The sequence below is a fragment of the Microcaecilia unicolor genome, chromosome 5, assembly GCF_901765095.1.
Source record: "Microcaecilia unicolor chromosome 5, aMicUni1.1, whole genome shotgun sequence".
Classification (NCBI taxonomy): domain Eukaryota; kingdom Metazoa; phylum Chordata; class Amphibia; order Gymnophiona; family Siphonopidae; genus Microcaecilia; species Microcaecilia unicolor.
In genome coordinates this window covers 9,361,824-9,378,457 of record NC_044035.1, presented here as the reverse complement: position 1 = coordinate 9,378,457, position 16,634 = coordinate 9,361,824, and the positions used below count along the sequence as shown (strand labels likewise).

The 16,634-nt window shown below is 46.9% G+C and overlaps 1 protein-coding gene across 3 annotated transcripts in view; it reads left to right on the top strand.

Annotated features, from left to right (window-relative positions):
* The window catches only part of ENO4 (enolase 4), a 175,299-nt gene that overhangs the window by 136,619 nt on the left and 22,046 nt on the right, over positions 1-16,634 (top strand). For all 3 annotated transcript variants that reach the window (XM_030204749.1, XM_030204748.1, XM_030204750.1), the window contains one exon: positions 1,009-1,076. In XM_030204749.1, the coding sequence (XP_030060609.1) occupies positions 1,009-1,076 (68 nt within the window). The remainder of the gene's footprint in view (positions 1-1,008; positions 1,077-16,634) is intronic.

Sequence of the window (16,634 nt, the reverse complement as noted above, 5' to 3'; positions counted from 1 at the left end):
TTTCTCTTCCTCCAAACACGGCGAGTTGAGTTCATGCCAAAGAGCTCAATTTTTGTCTCATCTGACCACAGCACCTTCTCCCAATCACTCTCGGCATCATCCAGGTGTTCACTGGCAAACTTCAGACGGGCCGTCACATGTGCCTTCCGGAGCAGGGGGACCTTGCGGGCACTGCAGGATTGCCATCCGTTATGTCGTAATGTGTTACCAATGGTTTTCGTGGTGACAGTGGTCCCAGCTGCCTTGAGATCATTGACAAGTTCCCCCCTTGTAGTTGTAGGCTGATTTCTAACCTTCCTCATGATCAAGGATACCCCACGAGGTGAGATTTTGCGTGGAGCCCCAGATCTTTGTCGATTGACAGTCATTTTGTACTTCTTCCATTTTCTTACTATGGCACCAACAGTTGTCTCCTTCTCGCCCAGCGTCTTACTGATGGTTTTGTAGCCCATTCCAGCCTTGTGCAGGTGTATGATCTTGTCCCTGACATCCTTAGACAGCTCCTTGCTCTTGGCCATTTTGTAGAGGTTAGAGTCTGACTGATTCACTGAGTCTGTGGACAGGTGTCTTTCATACAGGTGACCATTGCCGACAGCTGTCTGTCATGCAGGTAACGAGTTGATTTGGAGCATCTACCTGGTCTGTAGGGGCCAGATCTCTTACTGGTTGGTGGGGGATCAAATACTTATTTCCCTCTGCAGAATGCAAATAAATTCATATACTTTCCACAATGTGATTTTCCGGATTTAATTTGTGATGTGCTATCTCTCACTGTTACCAATAACCTACCCTTCAATTATGGGCTGCTCATGTCTTTGTCAGTGGGCAAACTTACAAAATCAGCAAGGGATCAAATACTTATTTCCCCCACTGTATATAGCTCCAAGATGAAGAGGTTTATTCTGTCCTGCTTCCATTTCTGACATCAAAGTTGTGCAAATTTAGATAAAATAGCTTGCAGTGCGGAAAAACAAATATTTAAAACTGCTCAAATTTTATGGTGCCCAGGTGAAAACCAGATTACCATCATGGGAAGCATGGAAGAGGAGTCTTCCGAAGACAGTCTTGCAGATTTGGTAAGTGTTGCTGTTCAGTTTTAGATAGAGTGCAATTGTGAAGGAGTGTTTCTCAGAAACTGGCAACCCTCTTTCCTTCAGTTTTTCTGAATGGCCCAGCCAATTTCTGTCAGAGCCTGTACCAGAACTGTGAGCATGATCAAAACAAGAGCTGACACCTCTCGTTGTTGATCTCATATATTTTAAGATCAGCAGGGGATGTTGTTCTAGCCATGAGTTTTTTTAACATGTTCAGATAGCTCGTACAGTCAGTTTACTGTCAGAGCAGTTGTTAGCAGCTGAACAAGCTTCTGCTGCTCCTCAGCCCCTGCTGAGTTGGCTGAAATGTGGTTGTGTGTTGCCCTTTGGAGCCTACAGGGAGGCCCACATGGTTCACCTAAGCAGTTGAGTCTAATCCAGCAGAGAAGGAGGAAGTGACGTGATGTGCGGCAGTTCATTTCCTGCTACTGCCTTGTGATCTCTGTGGGGGAGGGGGAGAGAGGTACGGTGTTGGCACTTTGCAGAGTTTTGCAGGAGTGGGGTTTTCTATGCAGAATTCCCCCAGGAGTAATGCTAGCTCTCTATTTCTGTGAGGTCCATTTCTCCTTCAGGTCTAGGAAGGAATATACAGACTCAGCATACACTAATTGTTATGAACTACCTCACAGTTTTTCAACCGGTGTGCCTTTTTATCAGGTGTTCCATGGAGTCCAAGAATTTCATAGGTGTCGTGCAATTTGCCTCACTGTTTCTCCTCCCATCCCTCAGATCTTTCTTTTCCTCTTCAATTCTACAAACTTTGCAATATTAGAACAGGCCTTCCTCTGACCAGCCCTGGGGTTCTTCCTTCTGACATGTCATCCTTTTGCTGCACGAGAGGGACGTGACAGAGGGAAAGCCTCAAGACAGCCAGAGGAAGGCCTGTTCTAATAGCTGCTGGCAACAGCAAAGTTTGTAGAATTGGAGAGGAGAGAGGCCCAAGAGGTGGGAGGAGGAAGGTACGAAAAGATATTAGACCCATGGCAGAGCGGAAACGGGCTGCACATATAGAGAAGGGAAGAGGGGAGACAGGCTGCACATGGGAGAGGGAAAACAAGATAGATTTGAAAAAGAGTCAGAGAAATCGAAGAAAACTGAATATGAAAGGTCAGTACCAAACAGACATAAGGCATGAGGTGAGAAGAGAAATAGAAAATGGGAAGGAGGCCTTGGAAACAGAGTTAAGAGCACAGACAGAGGAAAGCAGAACCAAAGATTGGGAACAAGATGATTGGAATAATAAAATCACCAGATTACAAAGGTAGGAAAATTATTTTATTTATTTTCAGTTTAGTGATTGAATTATGTTGGTGTTGAGAATTTACATCTGTCGTCTAATGTTGCCAAATGTTGATCGCTGGAACTGTAGAGTTTCAAGTCTTCTACAAACAGCAGGTGTGATATAACTTCTGAGTCTTTGCCAGTTCTAGGATTAAGGCTAAATCTATAACCCAAAGAGTTAAGAAGTGTACTCAAAGGATTAAGAGCTATACAAAACAAGAGTGTTGACAAAGAGTCTCCATGAAATATTCATCACTGGATTCTAATATTAGAAATAACATATTGCCCACTTTCGTACTGTAGATGGAGAATAGTTTGCCACATTTTTATGGTGAATTTAATGTATTTGATCAATTCAGCATTTATTTTCTACATTTCAAAGTAATATATATTATCTACGAATGTGGGGCACTATCAAAGGCTTTCTTATAATCAATCCATGCTGCACTGAGATTTCTACTTTTCTTAGCATTTACTTTGCAAAAGCTGATCTTTTGTTCCATATGTTCCCCTCTTGCTCTATTGCCATGATGTTATTAGAATCAATATGATCATATAATCTTTCGGCATCTATTATAGTGAACAGCTTATAGATTGTAGGGATACAAGATGTCAGTCTGTAGTTTTTTTGGGAAGGTTACTTGCATCTTCCTTTGGAAATAGAAGCATTCTTCCTTTTATAAGCCAACTAGGAAAAAATGCCCGTTTCTGAGCGTAATGAAACGGGCGCTAGCAAGGGACCCCCTCCCTCCGTCCCTCCGAGCAACTTGCCTGCCTCCGTGTGACCGTCGGTCATTGTTCGGGGTTCGCTGTGTGTGGGGAGGGGTTTTTTTGTGTTTTTTTTTTTTGCTGCGCTTCCGTGGCGTGTCATTGCTCCACCCCGAGTGTCATTGATCCGCCCTCAATGTCATGACATTTTGACGCGAGGGTGGTGCAGACACTCCAGGGCACACCGGATATCTCGGGCGCCTCAACTTCCAAGGAGGCTTCATTAGAACATCGGGGTTGCCTTTTATATAGAGAGATGTGGTGTGAAAATTGGCTGCCTGATTAATTGATTTTTGCAGTTTGCAATGGAAGAAAAAGGGAAAAGGCCAAAGATAACAAACAAAACTATAACCTGTTGAAATGTTTGCTCAAATAAATATGTTTTTAATGTTTTCTTCCACCGAGGGAAAGTAGGTTGCTGTCTGATCTTGAAGTGAAGTGTGTTCCATATAAAGTGCTTTCAATAAGTTCTCCATCTTTGAAAAAACATATGCTTGTTCATTTCCAGTATTTAAATATCTTCATCATATCAACCCTGTCACTTCTCTCCTTTAGGGTATACACATTCGGGTTATCAAGTCTCTTTCATACGTCTTCTGGTGGAGACACAATTCCATTTTTTCACCTTCCTTTGAACTGCTTCAAGTCCTTTAATATCCTTAGCAAAATACAGCATCCAAAACTGAACACAGTACTCCAAGTTCACCAATAACTATTATAGGGGCATTATTACCTCAGTTCTGCTGGTTATGCCCATTTCTATGCAACCTAACACCCTTCTAGGAGTGGCCAACACCATTTCACATTCTTTGACCACCTTGAGATCCTCAGATACAATCACTTTCTCTTCTCCTATCGTGTACAGCTTCCTTTGGATTTCTGCACCCAAAATTCATCACACTACATTTTTTTGCATTAAATCTTAACTGCCAAGCTCTAGCCTACACTTCTAATTTTTGTAGATCGTGGGATTCTCCCTCGTTATGCAAATGAAGCAGCGATGATCTTATTGCCGAAACCAGGCAAACCCGGAGACTCTTCAGACGCTTACCATCTTATTTCCCTCATTAATGTGGACCTTCAAATATTTTCCAGGATCCTGGCTGGCCACCTCTCTCAGCACATTGCCACCGTGGTTTCTATGAACAAGTTAGGTTTGTGAGAGGGAGATAGTCTGTTACAAATGTCTGTAAAGATCATTTTGCACTGGCTTATAACCAATGTCTGCAAATTTAATCACCTCATTTGTTGTTCTGATATCATTTATAATTAAGTTAAATAGCACCAGTCCCAGTACAGATCCCTATGGGACGCCACTATTCACCCTCCTCCGTTGAAAGAAATGGCCATTTTGTTTGTCGGTTCTTTTAAACTACCAGTTAAGCGGTTGAAAGCACCGATGTAATCTGCTTGATAATCGGCAATTAGACTCACAAGGACACTCCATTATCCTTTAATATAATTAAGGAGATCAATACTGACCCCTGAGGCAGGTGCTGTTGTGCGCCGAAACACAGCCCGTGTCGGGTCCAATCCATTATAGATTATATCATTGTTTCCAGTTCTGCGGCCCTTTTGTGCTTTTTTTGTCTACTACTTTGCTTTGTGTACGTTTGGACCCTCTCTGTTTTTGCTGTCATGAAAGTTGGTATATCAAACTAATAACAGAACAGAATAGATGGATCCACTTGATGTGTTATTGATCATCGTAATGGGATTGTTTGCCAGCTCTACTTGATGGGGAGTATATGGGTTGAAATTTGTTTTAAATTAAGTTTTAAGAAATTTACAGGAATCCTTCCTTAATGAAAACAGTTGAGAGGAGCAGTACAAATAGGAAATAAAGTCCAAAGCAAAAAGATATTCCTCAATCAACATAACCTAGTCCTGAATTTTGGGATCCCAAGAGCTCAAAAAAGTTTAAGAAATAAAATTAACATGAAAAGTGGAAATAAAACACAAAAAGGGAGGAAACTATAATCTCTTCCTTCTTCAGATGGAGCCAAACATAATTTCTTTCATGCTGCATCACTAGTCTGAGGTTGTGTGTGAGCTACCCACTTCAACAATCTTGTTAGTCAAAAATAATACCAGTTGAGATGGTTCAAAGAAAATAAGTTTTTTCTTGATATTTTATCATTTATATGGAAATTCAAGTATGAAATAAGCCCCCATATCCCCCACTCTAGGATTTAGGAGTAAAAGCTGCTTCTGACGTCTAAGTGACCTTTGCAACATCTGGAACATTCTAACATTCAAAGAAAAGGGAAATTCCTATGTCTGAAGTCCCTCCTCAGAAGCCAGTCCCTATCGGGGTCCAATACAAGTGTCACCTCAAGTGTTGAAGGTGTAATAAGCTATTCTCGCAAAGATATCCAGGAAACCAGTTAGATCCAAACTGCTCTGAGAAATTGTTGATAGTATATCTTATTAAATCTTCATCCTAATAGGGGATAGACATATATATATATAATAGGAGGTACCTAAAACATTAACAACAAACAGTACTCCTGTTCTATATAAATTACAAAATCTTTATTAGTGAAAACAAACCAGTGCATTAAAAGAATTACCAAATAATATCCCTGCAACTCACTTCACACTGTGAAGAAAGAAAAACCTCCACTGCAATATAAAGCCACTGTTCTTATCCCTGTGATAAAAAAAAAAACCACAGAGAAACACTGGGAATTGCAGAGTCACACAAATCTTCTGTGATCCTCCTGCAGGCAGTCAAACCTTTAAATTAAAGACAACCAAAGAATGCTTCAGGTAAGTGGGATGCTTCCAGGGATAGGTAAATTAAACCCACATAGTTGGTATACTCCAAAGTTCCCCAAAGTTGTTGTTGTTGATAGTATATCTTAACCATCTATTTCATTTTTTTTCTTATAAGGTGGAAGATAAAATATTCTGGCTAGAGACAGAAATGATTAGACTGGAACTTGCAAATTATTCCTGCATATATCTCTTATACATTTCTTGTAGTGAAACTCCAAGCTTTTTAGGAAAATAATCAAACGCTGATTTCTGCATCTGACTGTATTTTCCATATTTTCACATTTAATAAGTAGAGGAGTGTGGTAGCTGTGTTAGTCCACTCTTAAGGTTATCAATAGAAATCAAATAAAATAAAACATGGAAAAGAAAATAAGATGATACCTTTTTTATTGGACATAATACATTTCTTGATTAGCTTTCGAAGGTTGCCCTTCTTCCTCAGATCGGAAATAAGCAAATGTGCTAGCTGACAGTGTATATAAGTGAAAACATTCAAGCATTACTATGACAGTCTGACAGGGTGGGAGGATGGGGGTGGGTAGGAGGTATGCATGGGGACATCAAAGCATATCATTGATATTCTAACAGGATAGGTGTGGATAGGTGAGGGGAGGGTGATCAACAGAGAAATACAGCTTTATGGTTTATAATGGGCTAGGAACCCCAGATCCTTGTTAAGTCCTTTCTGTTGGGTGTTAAAATATTCAGTCATTCTGACTTCAAAGGTCTTACGTTCTTGTATGGTTTTAAAGTTACCTTTGAGGATTCTCACTGTGAAGTCACTGGTACAGTGTCCTGGTCCTGCTGACCATTTAATAAGCAAATTAGAATGATCTGTAGCAACCACTGAGCAAAAAGAATCTATCCTAGTAAATCCTTCTTCCAATTTCTCAAGTCTATTATTTGTCCCAACTAAGAGCCTCTTTTATCAAGCCACGTGGCAATGCCAATGAAGCCCATTCAAAGTGAATGGACTTTGTCGGCATTACCGCACTGGTGACCTTTAGCGCTGTTTGATAAAAGAGGCTCAAAATGTATTTTATGATTTTCAACACTAGTTTCCAGTATTGTAACTTGGGCAACACTTTGCATTAGCTGTTTGATACATTTTGGCCAAGAGATACAATTAAGGTCCACAAGTCATCCAAAGTCAACTGCGCAGGCCTTACTGGTTAAACTCCCAGTCTGTTGAGGCAGGACCCTGCAACAACCTCTGGCCAGGATCTGAAGCTCTCTGAATGGAAAATCTCTTTCCAGTTTTCTCCTGGTCTCGCAGCCTCTAGGGTTGGAAGAACTGCACCCCTCCCTATCAAGACTTTTGAGACTTGATGACTTAAGGCCCCAATATCTTGGAGTATAACCTTGGCACACCAGTCACCCAAAGTCGGTATTATTTTTATGAAGTCTCTTTTATTGAATAAATCACAGATAATTTACTCACAGATAGATGTTCTGAGGTGCTGCTCTAGGACACAGAGACTTCTTAATCTGAGAGCTGTTGGGGGTGAAGATCTGAAGAGAGGTAGATATATTGCAGGGGGGGGGGAGGATAGTTGAACAGGTAGAAATGGTTCAAAGCTGGGTGACTGGAATGTGCGATATCCCATTAGGGAGGAGATATCTTCCAGGTAAAAAACCAGGTTTGTTACAGGGAGTTTCAGCAGGACAGAGCTGTCTGGAATGAGGTGATCCGTGTTCCATGTCTCTGGCTAGATGGTGTTGGAATGCCTCATGGCTGAAAGGACAAAGAGGTGTTGAGGCTTCACACAGGCTCAGTGAGGAGCAGATAGAGACCAATGGGGACAGAGCCTGCCATCGGGTAGCAAGGGGTGGCCCTAGAGGACGGCTCTCGATTGGGGGGGAAGGTCATACCTGGCTGACCTCCCAGGACAAAGATAGTGAGAATGACCAGGAAATGATAGCAGGAAGACAAAAGAGCCAAGCTTGGTAGAGAGAGGGAGGAGGTCTGGGCAGCCTGACAACCAGTGGTAACAGTTCTTACACAGCCAAGCAAGTGTGGTTGCTCTGCCTGTGAACTACATTACCTACAGTGCATTGCTCATGTATTTTTGAAGTGAGGAAGTGCAGCAATGATAGTCCTTAGAACTGAGAATAACAGTAAAAGCATTACACACATTTTAAGATCACGTTATTAACTAGTGCAAGGCTGTCGGAGGACAGAACACTCCCCACCACATTTGGAGAGGAAGTAGGATCACTCTTCAGTGTCTGCCTCACTACTGATGCAATTTCACTTGGGAGGGCTGGATTTGTTGGTGGGACCTTTTCTTTGGGGGCCAGCAAAATGCTGTATTCAATGGGGGTTGGAATCAGCATCTCACCTCCAGCAGCCTCCAGCGAACCATCCCCTGTCGATGGTCTTTTACCACAAAAGCACCCATTGTCAATGAACGCAAAGGATGAGTAGGTAAAGCAGTGCTAGACTTCCCTTTCCTTTTATTTTTCTTAGCAAGCATATCTCTTGGTTAAGTAGAAGATGTGGTAGCATCCTCCCTCTAGGACACCATCTTGAAATCCTTGGTTTGAGATTGTCATTTGGGTTTGTGGGTAGGGCATATGTTGGTCTGTGGTGTGTTAGAGTTTTACTTTTTCTTTGTAATTTACTTCTTTTGAGTGTATTTTGTTTTCTTGTCAAGATCTTCTCTGTGTATTTTTTAAAAAGATAATTATATATTTATATAAGAATATAAGCGTTACGATACCGGGACAGACCGAAGGTCCATCATGCCCAGTTTCCTGTTTCCAACAATGGCCAATCTAGATCACAAGTCCCTGGCAAGATCCCAGAACAGTAAAACAGATTTTATGTTGCTTATCCTAGCAATAAGCAGTGGATTTTCCCAAGTCCATGTTAATAATGGTTTATGGATTTTTCTTTTAAGAAATTTTCCAAACCTTTTTAAAACCTGCTAAGCTAACTGCTTTCACATTCTCTGACAATGAATTCCAGAGTTTAATTACATGTTGAGTGAAGAAATATTTTCTCTGGTTTGTTTTAAATTTACTACTTCGTAGTTTCATTGCATATCCTCTAGTCCTAGTATTTTTGGAAAGAGAAAATAAGTGATTAACGCCCACCCATTCCACTACACTCTGTATTTTATAGATCTCTATCATATCTCCCTTCAGCTGGCTCTTCTTCAAACTGAAGAGCCCAAGCCACTTTAACCTTTCCTCATAGGGAAGTCATCCCATCCCCTTTATCACTTTAATCGCCCTTCTCTAATTTTGTCATAACTTTTCTAATTCATCTGTATAATTTTTGAGATGCAATGACCAGAATTGCACACAGTATTTGAGGTGCAGTTGTACCATGGAGTGATACAAAGGCAGTAATAACAGTCTTATTTTTGTTTTCCATTCCTTTCCTTTTGTAATAATTCCTAACATTCTATTTCATAGCCGCTGATGCGCAGCGAGCAGAGGGTTTCAGCATATCAACGATGACACATAAATCCTTTTCCTGGGCTGTGATTCCTAACACATACAACTGTACTCGTAGTTCAGTTTTGATATAAATTTTTCTCCGAGGACAAGCAGGCTGCTTGTTCTCACTGATGGGTGACGTCCACGGCAGCCCCTCCAATCGGAAACTTCACTAGCAAAGTCCTTTGCTAGCCCTCGCGCGCCCGCGCGCACCGCGCATGCGCGGCCGTCTTCCCGCCCGAAACCGGCTCGAGCCGGCCAGTCTTCTTTTGTCCGCACTCGGTACGGTCGTGTTTTCGCCGTGTCGAGCCCCGGAAAGTCGACCTCGCGCGTCCAATTTGTTTGAACGTGTTTTTTTCCTTCGGGAAAGCTTTGTCCTAGTCGGGAAGTGCTCCGGAAACCCCCCGCCGGGTTTCGTGTAAATCCTCCCCGTACTTCCAGCTTTTTGCCCCGGTAAGTTTTCTTTCGTCGTCGGGGTAGGCCTTTTTTCGGCCTCGGTCGAGATTTTTTCTCCCTCTAAATTTGGTGCTTCAAATTTCGCCATTTCGGCTTTTGATTTCGCCGGCGTGATTTTTCCGCCCATGACATCGAAGCCTTCCAGCGGCTTCAAGAAGTGCACCCAGTGCGCCCGGGTTATCTCGCTCACTGATCGACACTCGTCGTGTCTTCAGTGTCTGGGGGCCGAGCACCGCCCTCAGAACTGCAGTCTGTGTTCCCTGCTTCAAAGGCGGACTCAGGTAGCGAGACTAGCCCAGTGGAACGTGTTGTTCTCGGGCTCTTCGTCGGCATCGGCACCGGGATCTTCGAGTGCATCGACGTCGTCAGCGTCCAGACCATCTTCCTCGGCCGCCCCTGCATCGAGTGCATCGAGGCATCGGGCCTCTGCATCGGCGCCGAGACATCGGATAGCTGCATCGACGTCGGTGGTACCAGGACCTCGTCTGCTGATGTCGTCGGACGGTGGTGCATCGGGTGGAGTGCAGGTGAGGGCTGTCCATTCCCCTGCTGGTGGCGGTGAGCCCTCGGGTGGGTCTCCGCCTACCCTGAGGGCTCCTGCGGTACAGCCCCCCCGAGATCGACCTTCTTCAGTCTCGGCCCCGAGGAAGCGACGGGTGGATTCGACGTCCTCCTCGTCGGTGCCGGGGAGCTCCGGTGACATGCTTCGGAAGAAATCGAAGAAGCATCGACACCGGTCTCCTCCCCGTGTCGGCACCGAGAGCTCTGGGTCGCCGAGGGATTCGGCACCCAGCAGGCATCGGCACCGAGAGGACCGCTCACCCTCTGTGCAGGAGGTGTCGATGCGCTCCGCTCTGGACAGCCCGGAACAGCCTCCACGCCCGGAACAGGTACTGACGTCGACGCCTGCATCGACCTCTCAGCCTTTCTCTGCAGCCGCTCTAAACGAGAGCCTCCGGGCCGTTCTCCCAGAGATTCTGGGAGAGCTGTTGCGCCCTACCCCTCCGGTACCGGCGGTGCTTGCGCCACCGGTACCGTCGAGCGTGGCGCCGGCTGGCCCATCGCCCAGGTTGAGGTCCCCGACGTCGGTACCGCGTGCGGTACCGACCGCGGCCACCTCCCAGGAAGGCTCCCCGACTACGTCGGCGGAGGGAGCTTCGCCGACGCGGGCGAGGGAGTCTACCTCTCGACGCCCCCATCGTGGACGGGGTTCCACGGAGTCGAGCAGGGCGAGGTTGCAGACACAGGTCCGTGAACTTGTGTCTGACACCGAGGGTGAGGCCTCGTGGGAGGAAGAGGAAGATCCCAGATATTTCTCTGACGAGGAGTCTGGGGGTCTTCCGTCTGATCCCACTCCCTCTCCTGAGAGACAGCTTTCTCCTCCCGAGAGTCTGTCTTTTGCCTCCTTTGTCCGGGAGATGTCTACGGCCATCCCCTTCCCGGTGGTTGTGGAGGACGAGCCCAGGGCTGAAATGTTTGAGCTCCTGGACTATCCTTCTCCACCTAAGGAAGCGTCCACTGTTCCCTTGCACCATGTCCTGAAGAAGACATTGCTTGCGAACTGGACCAAACCATTAACTAACCCCCACATTCCCAAGAAGATCGAGTCCCAGTACCGGATCCATGGGGACCCAGAGCTGATGCGCACTCAGTTGCCTCATGACTCTGGAGTTGTGGATTTGGCCCTAAAGAAGGCTAAGAGTTCTAGGGAACATGCTTCGGCGCCCCCGGGCAAGGACGCTAGAACCTTAGACTCCTTTGGGAGGAAGGCCTACCATTCCTCTATGCTCGTGTCCAAGATCCAGTCTTACCAGCTCTACACGAGCATACACATGCGGAATAATGTGCGGCAGTTGGCGGGCTTGGTTGATGCTCTTCCCCCTGAGCAAGCCAAGCCTTTTCAGGAGGTGGTCAGGCAGCTGAAGGCGTGCAGAAAATTCCTGGCCAGAGGAGTTTATGACACTTTTGATGTTGCGTCCAGGGCCGCTGCTCAAGGTGTGGTGATGCGCAGGCTCTCATGGCTGCGTGCCGCCGACCTGGAGAATAGAGTCCAGCAGCGGATTACGGACTTGCCTTGCCGTGCGGATAACATTTTTGGCGAAAAAGTCGAGCAGGTGGTAGAGTCTCTCCACCAGCGGGACACCGCATTCGACAAATTCGCCCGCCGGCAGCCTTCAGCTTCTACCTCTACAGGTAGACGATTTTTCGGGGGAAGGAAGACTGTTCCCTATACTTCTGGCAAGCGTAGGTACAATCCTCCTTCCCGACAGCCTGCGGCCCAGGCTAAACCCCAGCGCGCTCGCTCTCGTCAGCAGCGTGCGAATCAGCAAGGCCCCGCGGCTCCCCAGCAAAAGCAAGGGGCGAGCTTTTGACTGGCTCCAGCAGAGCATAGCCGACATCCAAGTGTCAGTGCCGGGCGACCTGCCTGTCGGAGGGAGGTTGAAAGCTTTTCACCAAAGGTGGCCTCTTATAACCTCCGATCAGTGGGTTCTCCAAATAGTCCGGCAAGGATACACCCTCAATTTGGCCTCTCAACCTCCAAATTGTCCACCGGGAGCTCAGTCCTACAGCTTCCAGCACAAGCAGGTACTTGCAGAGGAACTCTCCGCCCTTCTCAGCGCCAATGCGGTCGAGCCCGTGCCATCCGGGCAAGAAGGGCTGGGGTTCTATTCCAGGTACTTCCTTGTGGAAAAGAAAACAGGGGGGATGCGTCCCATCCTAGACCTAAGGGCCCTGAACAAATATCTCGTAAAAGAAAAGTTCAGGATGCTTTCCCTGGGCACCCTTCTCCCCATGATTCAGCAAAACGATTGGCTATGCTCTCTGGACTTGAAGGATGCCTACACACACATCCCGATACTGCCAGCTCACAGACAGTATCTGCGATTTCAGCTGGGCGCACGCCACTTCCAGTACTGTGTGCTACCCTTTGGGCTCGCCTCTGCGCCCAGGGTGTTCACAAAGTGCCTAGCTGTGGTAGCAGCGGCGCTTCGCAGGCTGGGGGTGCACGTGTTCCCATATCTCGACGATTGGCTGGTGAAGAACACATCCGAGGCAGGAGCCCTGCAGTCCATGCAGATGACTATTCGCCTCCTGGAGCTACTGGGGTTTGTGATAAATTACCCAAAGTCCCATCTTCTCCCAGTGCAGAAACTCGAATTCATCGGAGCCCTGCTGGATTCTCGGACGGCTCGCGCCTATCTCCCAGAGGCGAGGGCCAACAACTTGTTGTCCCTCGTCTCGCGGGTGCGAGCGTCCCAGCAGATCACAGCTCGGCAGATGTTGAGATTGCTGGGCCACATGGCTTCCACAGTTCATGTGACTCCCATGGCCCGCCTTCACATGAGATCTGCTCAATGGACCCTAGCCTCCCAGTGGTATCAGGCCGCCGGGGGTCTAGAGGACGTGATCCACCTGTCCACGAGTTTTCTCGAATCCCTGTATTGGTGGACGATTTGCTCCAATTTGACTCTGGGACGTCCCTTCCAAATTCCTCAGCCTCAAAAAGTGCTGACCACGGATGCGTCTCTCCTGGGATGGGGAGCTCATGTCGATGGGCTTCACACCCAAGGAAGGTGGTCCCTCCAAGAAAGCGATCTACAGATCAATCTTCTGGAGTTGCGAGCGATCTGGAACGCTCTGAAGGCTTTCAGAGATCGGCTGTCCCACCAAATTATCCAAATTCAGACAGACAACCAGGTTGCCATGTACTATGTCAACAAGCAGGGGGGCACCGGATCTCGCCCCCTGTGTCAGGAAGCCGTCAGCATGTGGCTCTGGGCTCGCCGTCAAGGCATGGTGCTCCAAGCCACATATCTGGCAGGCGTAAACAACAGTCTGGCCGACAGGTTGAGCAGGATTATGCAACCTCACGAGTGGTCGCTCAATTCCCGTGTGGTGCGACAGATCTTCCAGGTGTGGGGCACCCCCCTGGTGGATCTCTTCGCATCTCAAGTGAACCACAAGGTCCCTCAGTTCTGTTCCAGGCTTCAGGCCCACGGCAGACTGGCGTCGGATGCCTTCCTCCTGGATTGGGGGGAAGGTCTGCTGTATGCTTATCCTCCCATTCCTCTGGTGGGGAAGACTTTGTTGAAACTCAAGCAAGACCGAGGCACCATGATTCTGATTGCTCCCTTTTGGCCGCGTCAGATCTGGTTCCCTCTTCTTCTGGAGTTATCCTCCGAAGAACCGTGGAGATTGGAGTGTTTTCCGACCCTCATCACGCAGGACGAAGGGGCTCTGCTGCATCCCAACCTCCAGTCCCTGGCTCTCACGGCCTGGATGTTGAGGGCGTAGACTTTGCCTCTTTGGGTCTGCCAGAGGGTGTCTCCCGCATCTTGCTTGCTTCCAGGAAAGACTCCACTAAGAGAAGTTACTTCTTTCATTGGAGGAGGTTTGCCGTCTGGTGTGACAGCAAGGCCCTAGATCCTCGCTCTTGTCCTACACAGACCCTGCTTGAATACCTTCTCCACTTGTCTGAGTCTGGTCTGAAGACCAACTCTGTAAGGGTTCACCTTAGTGCAATCAGTGCATACCATTACCAAGTGGAAGGTAAGCCGATCTCAGGACAGCCTTTAGTTGTTCGCTTCATGAGAGGTTTGCTTTTGTCAAAGCCCCCTGTCAAGCCTCCTACAGTGTCATGGGATCTCAATGTCGTTCTCACCCAGCTGATGAAACCTCCTTTCGAGCCACTGAATTCCTGCCATCCGAAGTACTTGACCTGGAAGGTCATTTTCTTGGTGGCAGTTACCTCGGCTCGTAGAGTCAGTGAGCTTCAGGCCCTGGTAGCCCAGGCCCCTTACACCAAATTTCATCACAACAGAGTAGTCCTCCGCACTCACCCTAAGTTCCTGCCAAAGGTCGTGTCGGAGTTCCATCTGAACCAGTCAATTGTCTTGCCAACATTCTTTCCCCGTCCTCATTCCTGCCCTGCTGAACGTCAGCTGCACACATTGGACTGCAAGAGAGCATTGGCCTTCTATCTGGAGCGGACGCAGCCCCACAGACAGTCCGCCCAATTGTTTGTTTCTTTTGATCCCAACAAGAGGGGAGTGGCTGTAGGGAAACGCACCATATCCAATTGGCTAGCAGATTGCATTTCCTTCACTTACGCCCAGGCTGGGCTGGCTCTTGAGGGTCATGTCACGGCTCATAATGTTAGAGCCATGGCAGCGTCGGTAGCCCACTTGAAGTCAGCCACCATGGAGGAAATTTGCAAAGCTGCGACGTGGTCATCTGTCCACACATTCACATCTCATTACTGCCTGCAGCAGGATACCCGACGTGACAGTCGGTTCGGGCAGTCAGTTCTTCAGAACCTGTTTGGGCTTTAGGATCCAACTCCACCCCCCGAGGGCCCGGTTTGTTCTGTTCCAGGCTACACTCTCAGTTAGTTGGTAAATTTTTTAGGTCAATCTCAGTTATGTCCTCGCCGTTGCGAGGCCCAATTGACCAATGTTGTTGTTTTGAGTGAGCCTGGGGGCTAGGGATACCCCATCAGTGAGAACAAGCAGCCTGCTTGTCCTCGGAGAAAGCGAATGCTACATACCTGTAGAAGGTATTCTCCGAGGACAGCAGGCTGATTGTTCTCACAAACCCGCCCGCCTCCCCTTTGGAGTTGTGTCTTCCCTTGAAGTGTATTGTCTTGCTACATACTGGACTGGCCGGCTCGAGCCGGTTTCGGGCGGGAAGACGGCCGCGCATGCGCGGTGCGCGCGGGCGCGCGAGGGCTAGCAAAGGACTTTGCTAGTGAAGTTTCCGATTGGAGGGGCTGCCGTGGACGTCACCCATCAGTGAGAACAATCAGCCTGCTGTCCTCGGAGAATACCTTCTACAGGTATGTAGCATTCGCTAAATTTATTACATGTAATCCCTACTCACATTCCAACCCTGGTTAACCTGAGACCCTGGCACTCGCTCATTCATGCCATTCATTTCACCGTTCAATCATTCACCTGATTTAAATAAGTACATAGCTTGTTGTCCCAATAACTATTTTTATTGCTAATTGAGAATGTCCAATCTTTTATATAGTCCAATGAAGCAACTGTATGCTGTCTTCGCTCCTAATATCTTGTCACTAACTCTGGAGCAACCTTCATTCGGACTTAACCGTCAATGTCTTGTCTTGCAAACTACTACTACTAACAGTTCATTTGTTAATTAAGCCATCAACTGGACTCAGAGCAGCTCAGCGCAGCATGAAGAGAGCTACCGGTACAGCTCACCAGCCATCCAGTATTTGCAAACTTTCTCTAACTCTAGTTGTAATTATTTATCCCCTATTGGTTGTTATTGTTACTCTAGTTGTAATTATTCATCCCCTATTGGTTGTTATTGTATTGGTTGTTATTGTTATCTATGATTCCTAAGACAATTAATTTAGGCGCTGTACATATAGCGCAGTATATCTATTAAGCACTGGTGCCTATCTAGATAGCAGCACAAACTATAGTATGTTTTAAAAGCCACATTCAAAAGCATCTCTGCCATGAGTTAGTGCTGATGCAGGTGTGCCAGATGTTCACTTGATTAGTTATATAGAAGCAGTTAAGTAGAAGCAGTAGAGCTGGATTCACCCAAACCCTGGACATAGATACATTTCTGGCAGTCGCGCTATTAACTAACACACACACACACACACACTCCCCAAGGCTGGTTATTCTTAAGGAAACATGAGAACATATGAAAGTTGGGTAACAGTGGATTTGTGCATTTGTTTAAGTGTTTACAAACCTGCATAAGATCAAACAAGAATCATTACAGTGAGAACCAAACAAGAAAGCAGATTCCAGCCAAGCCTAGGAT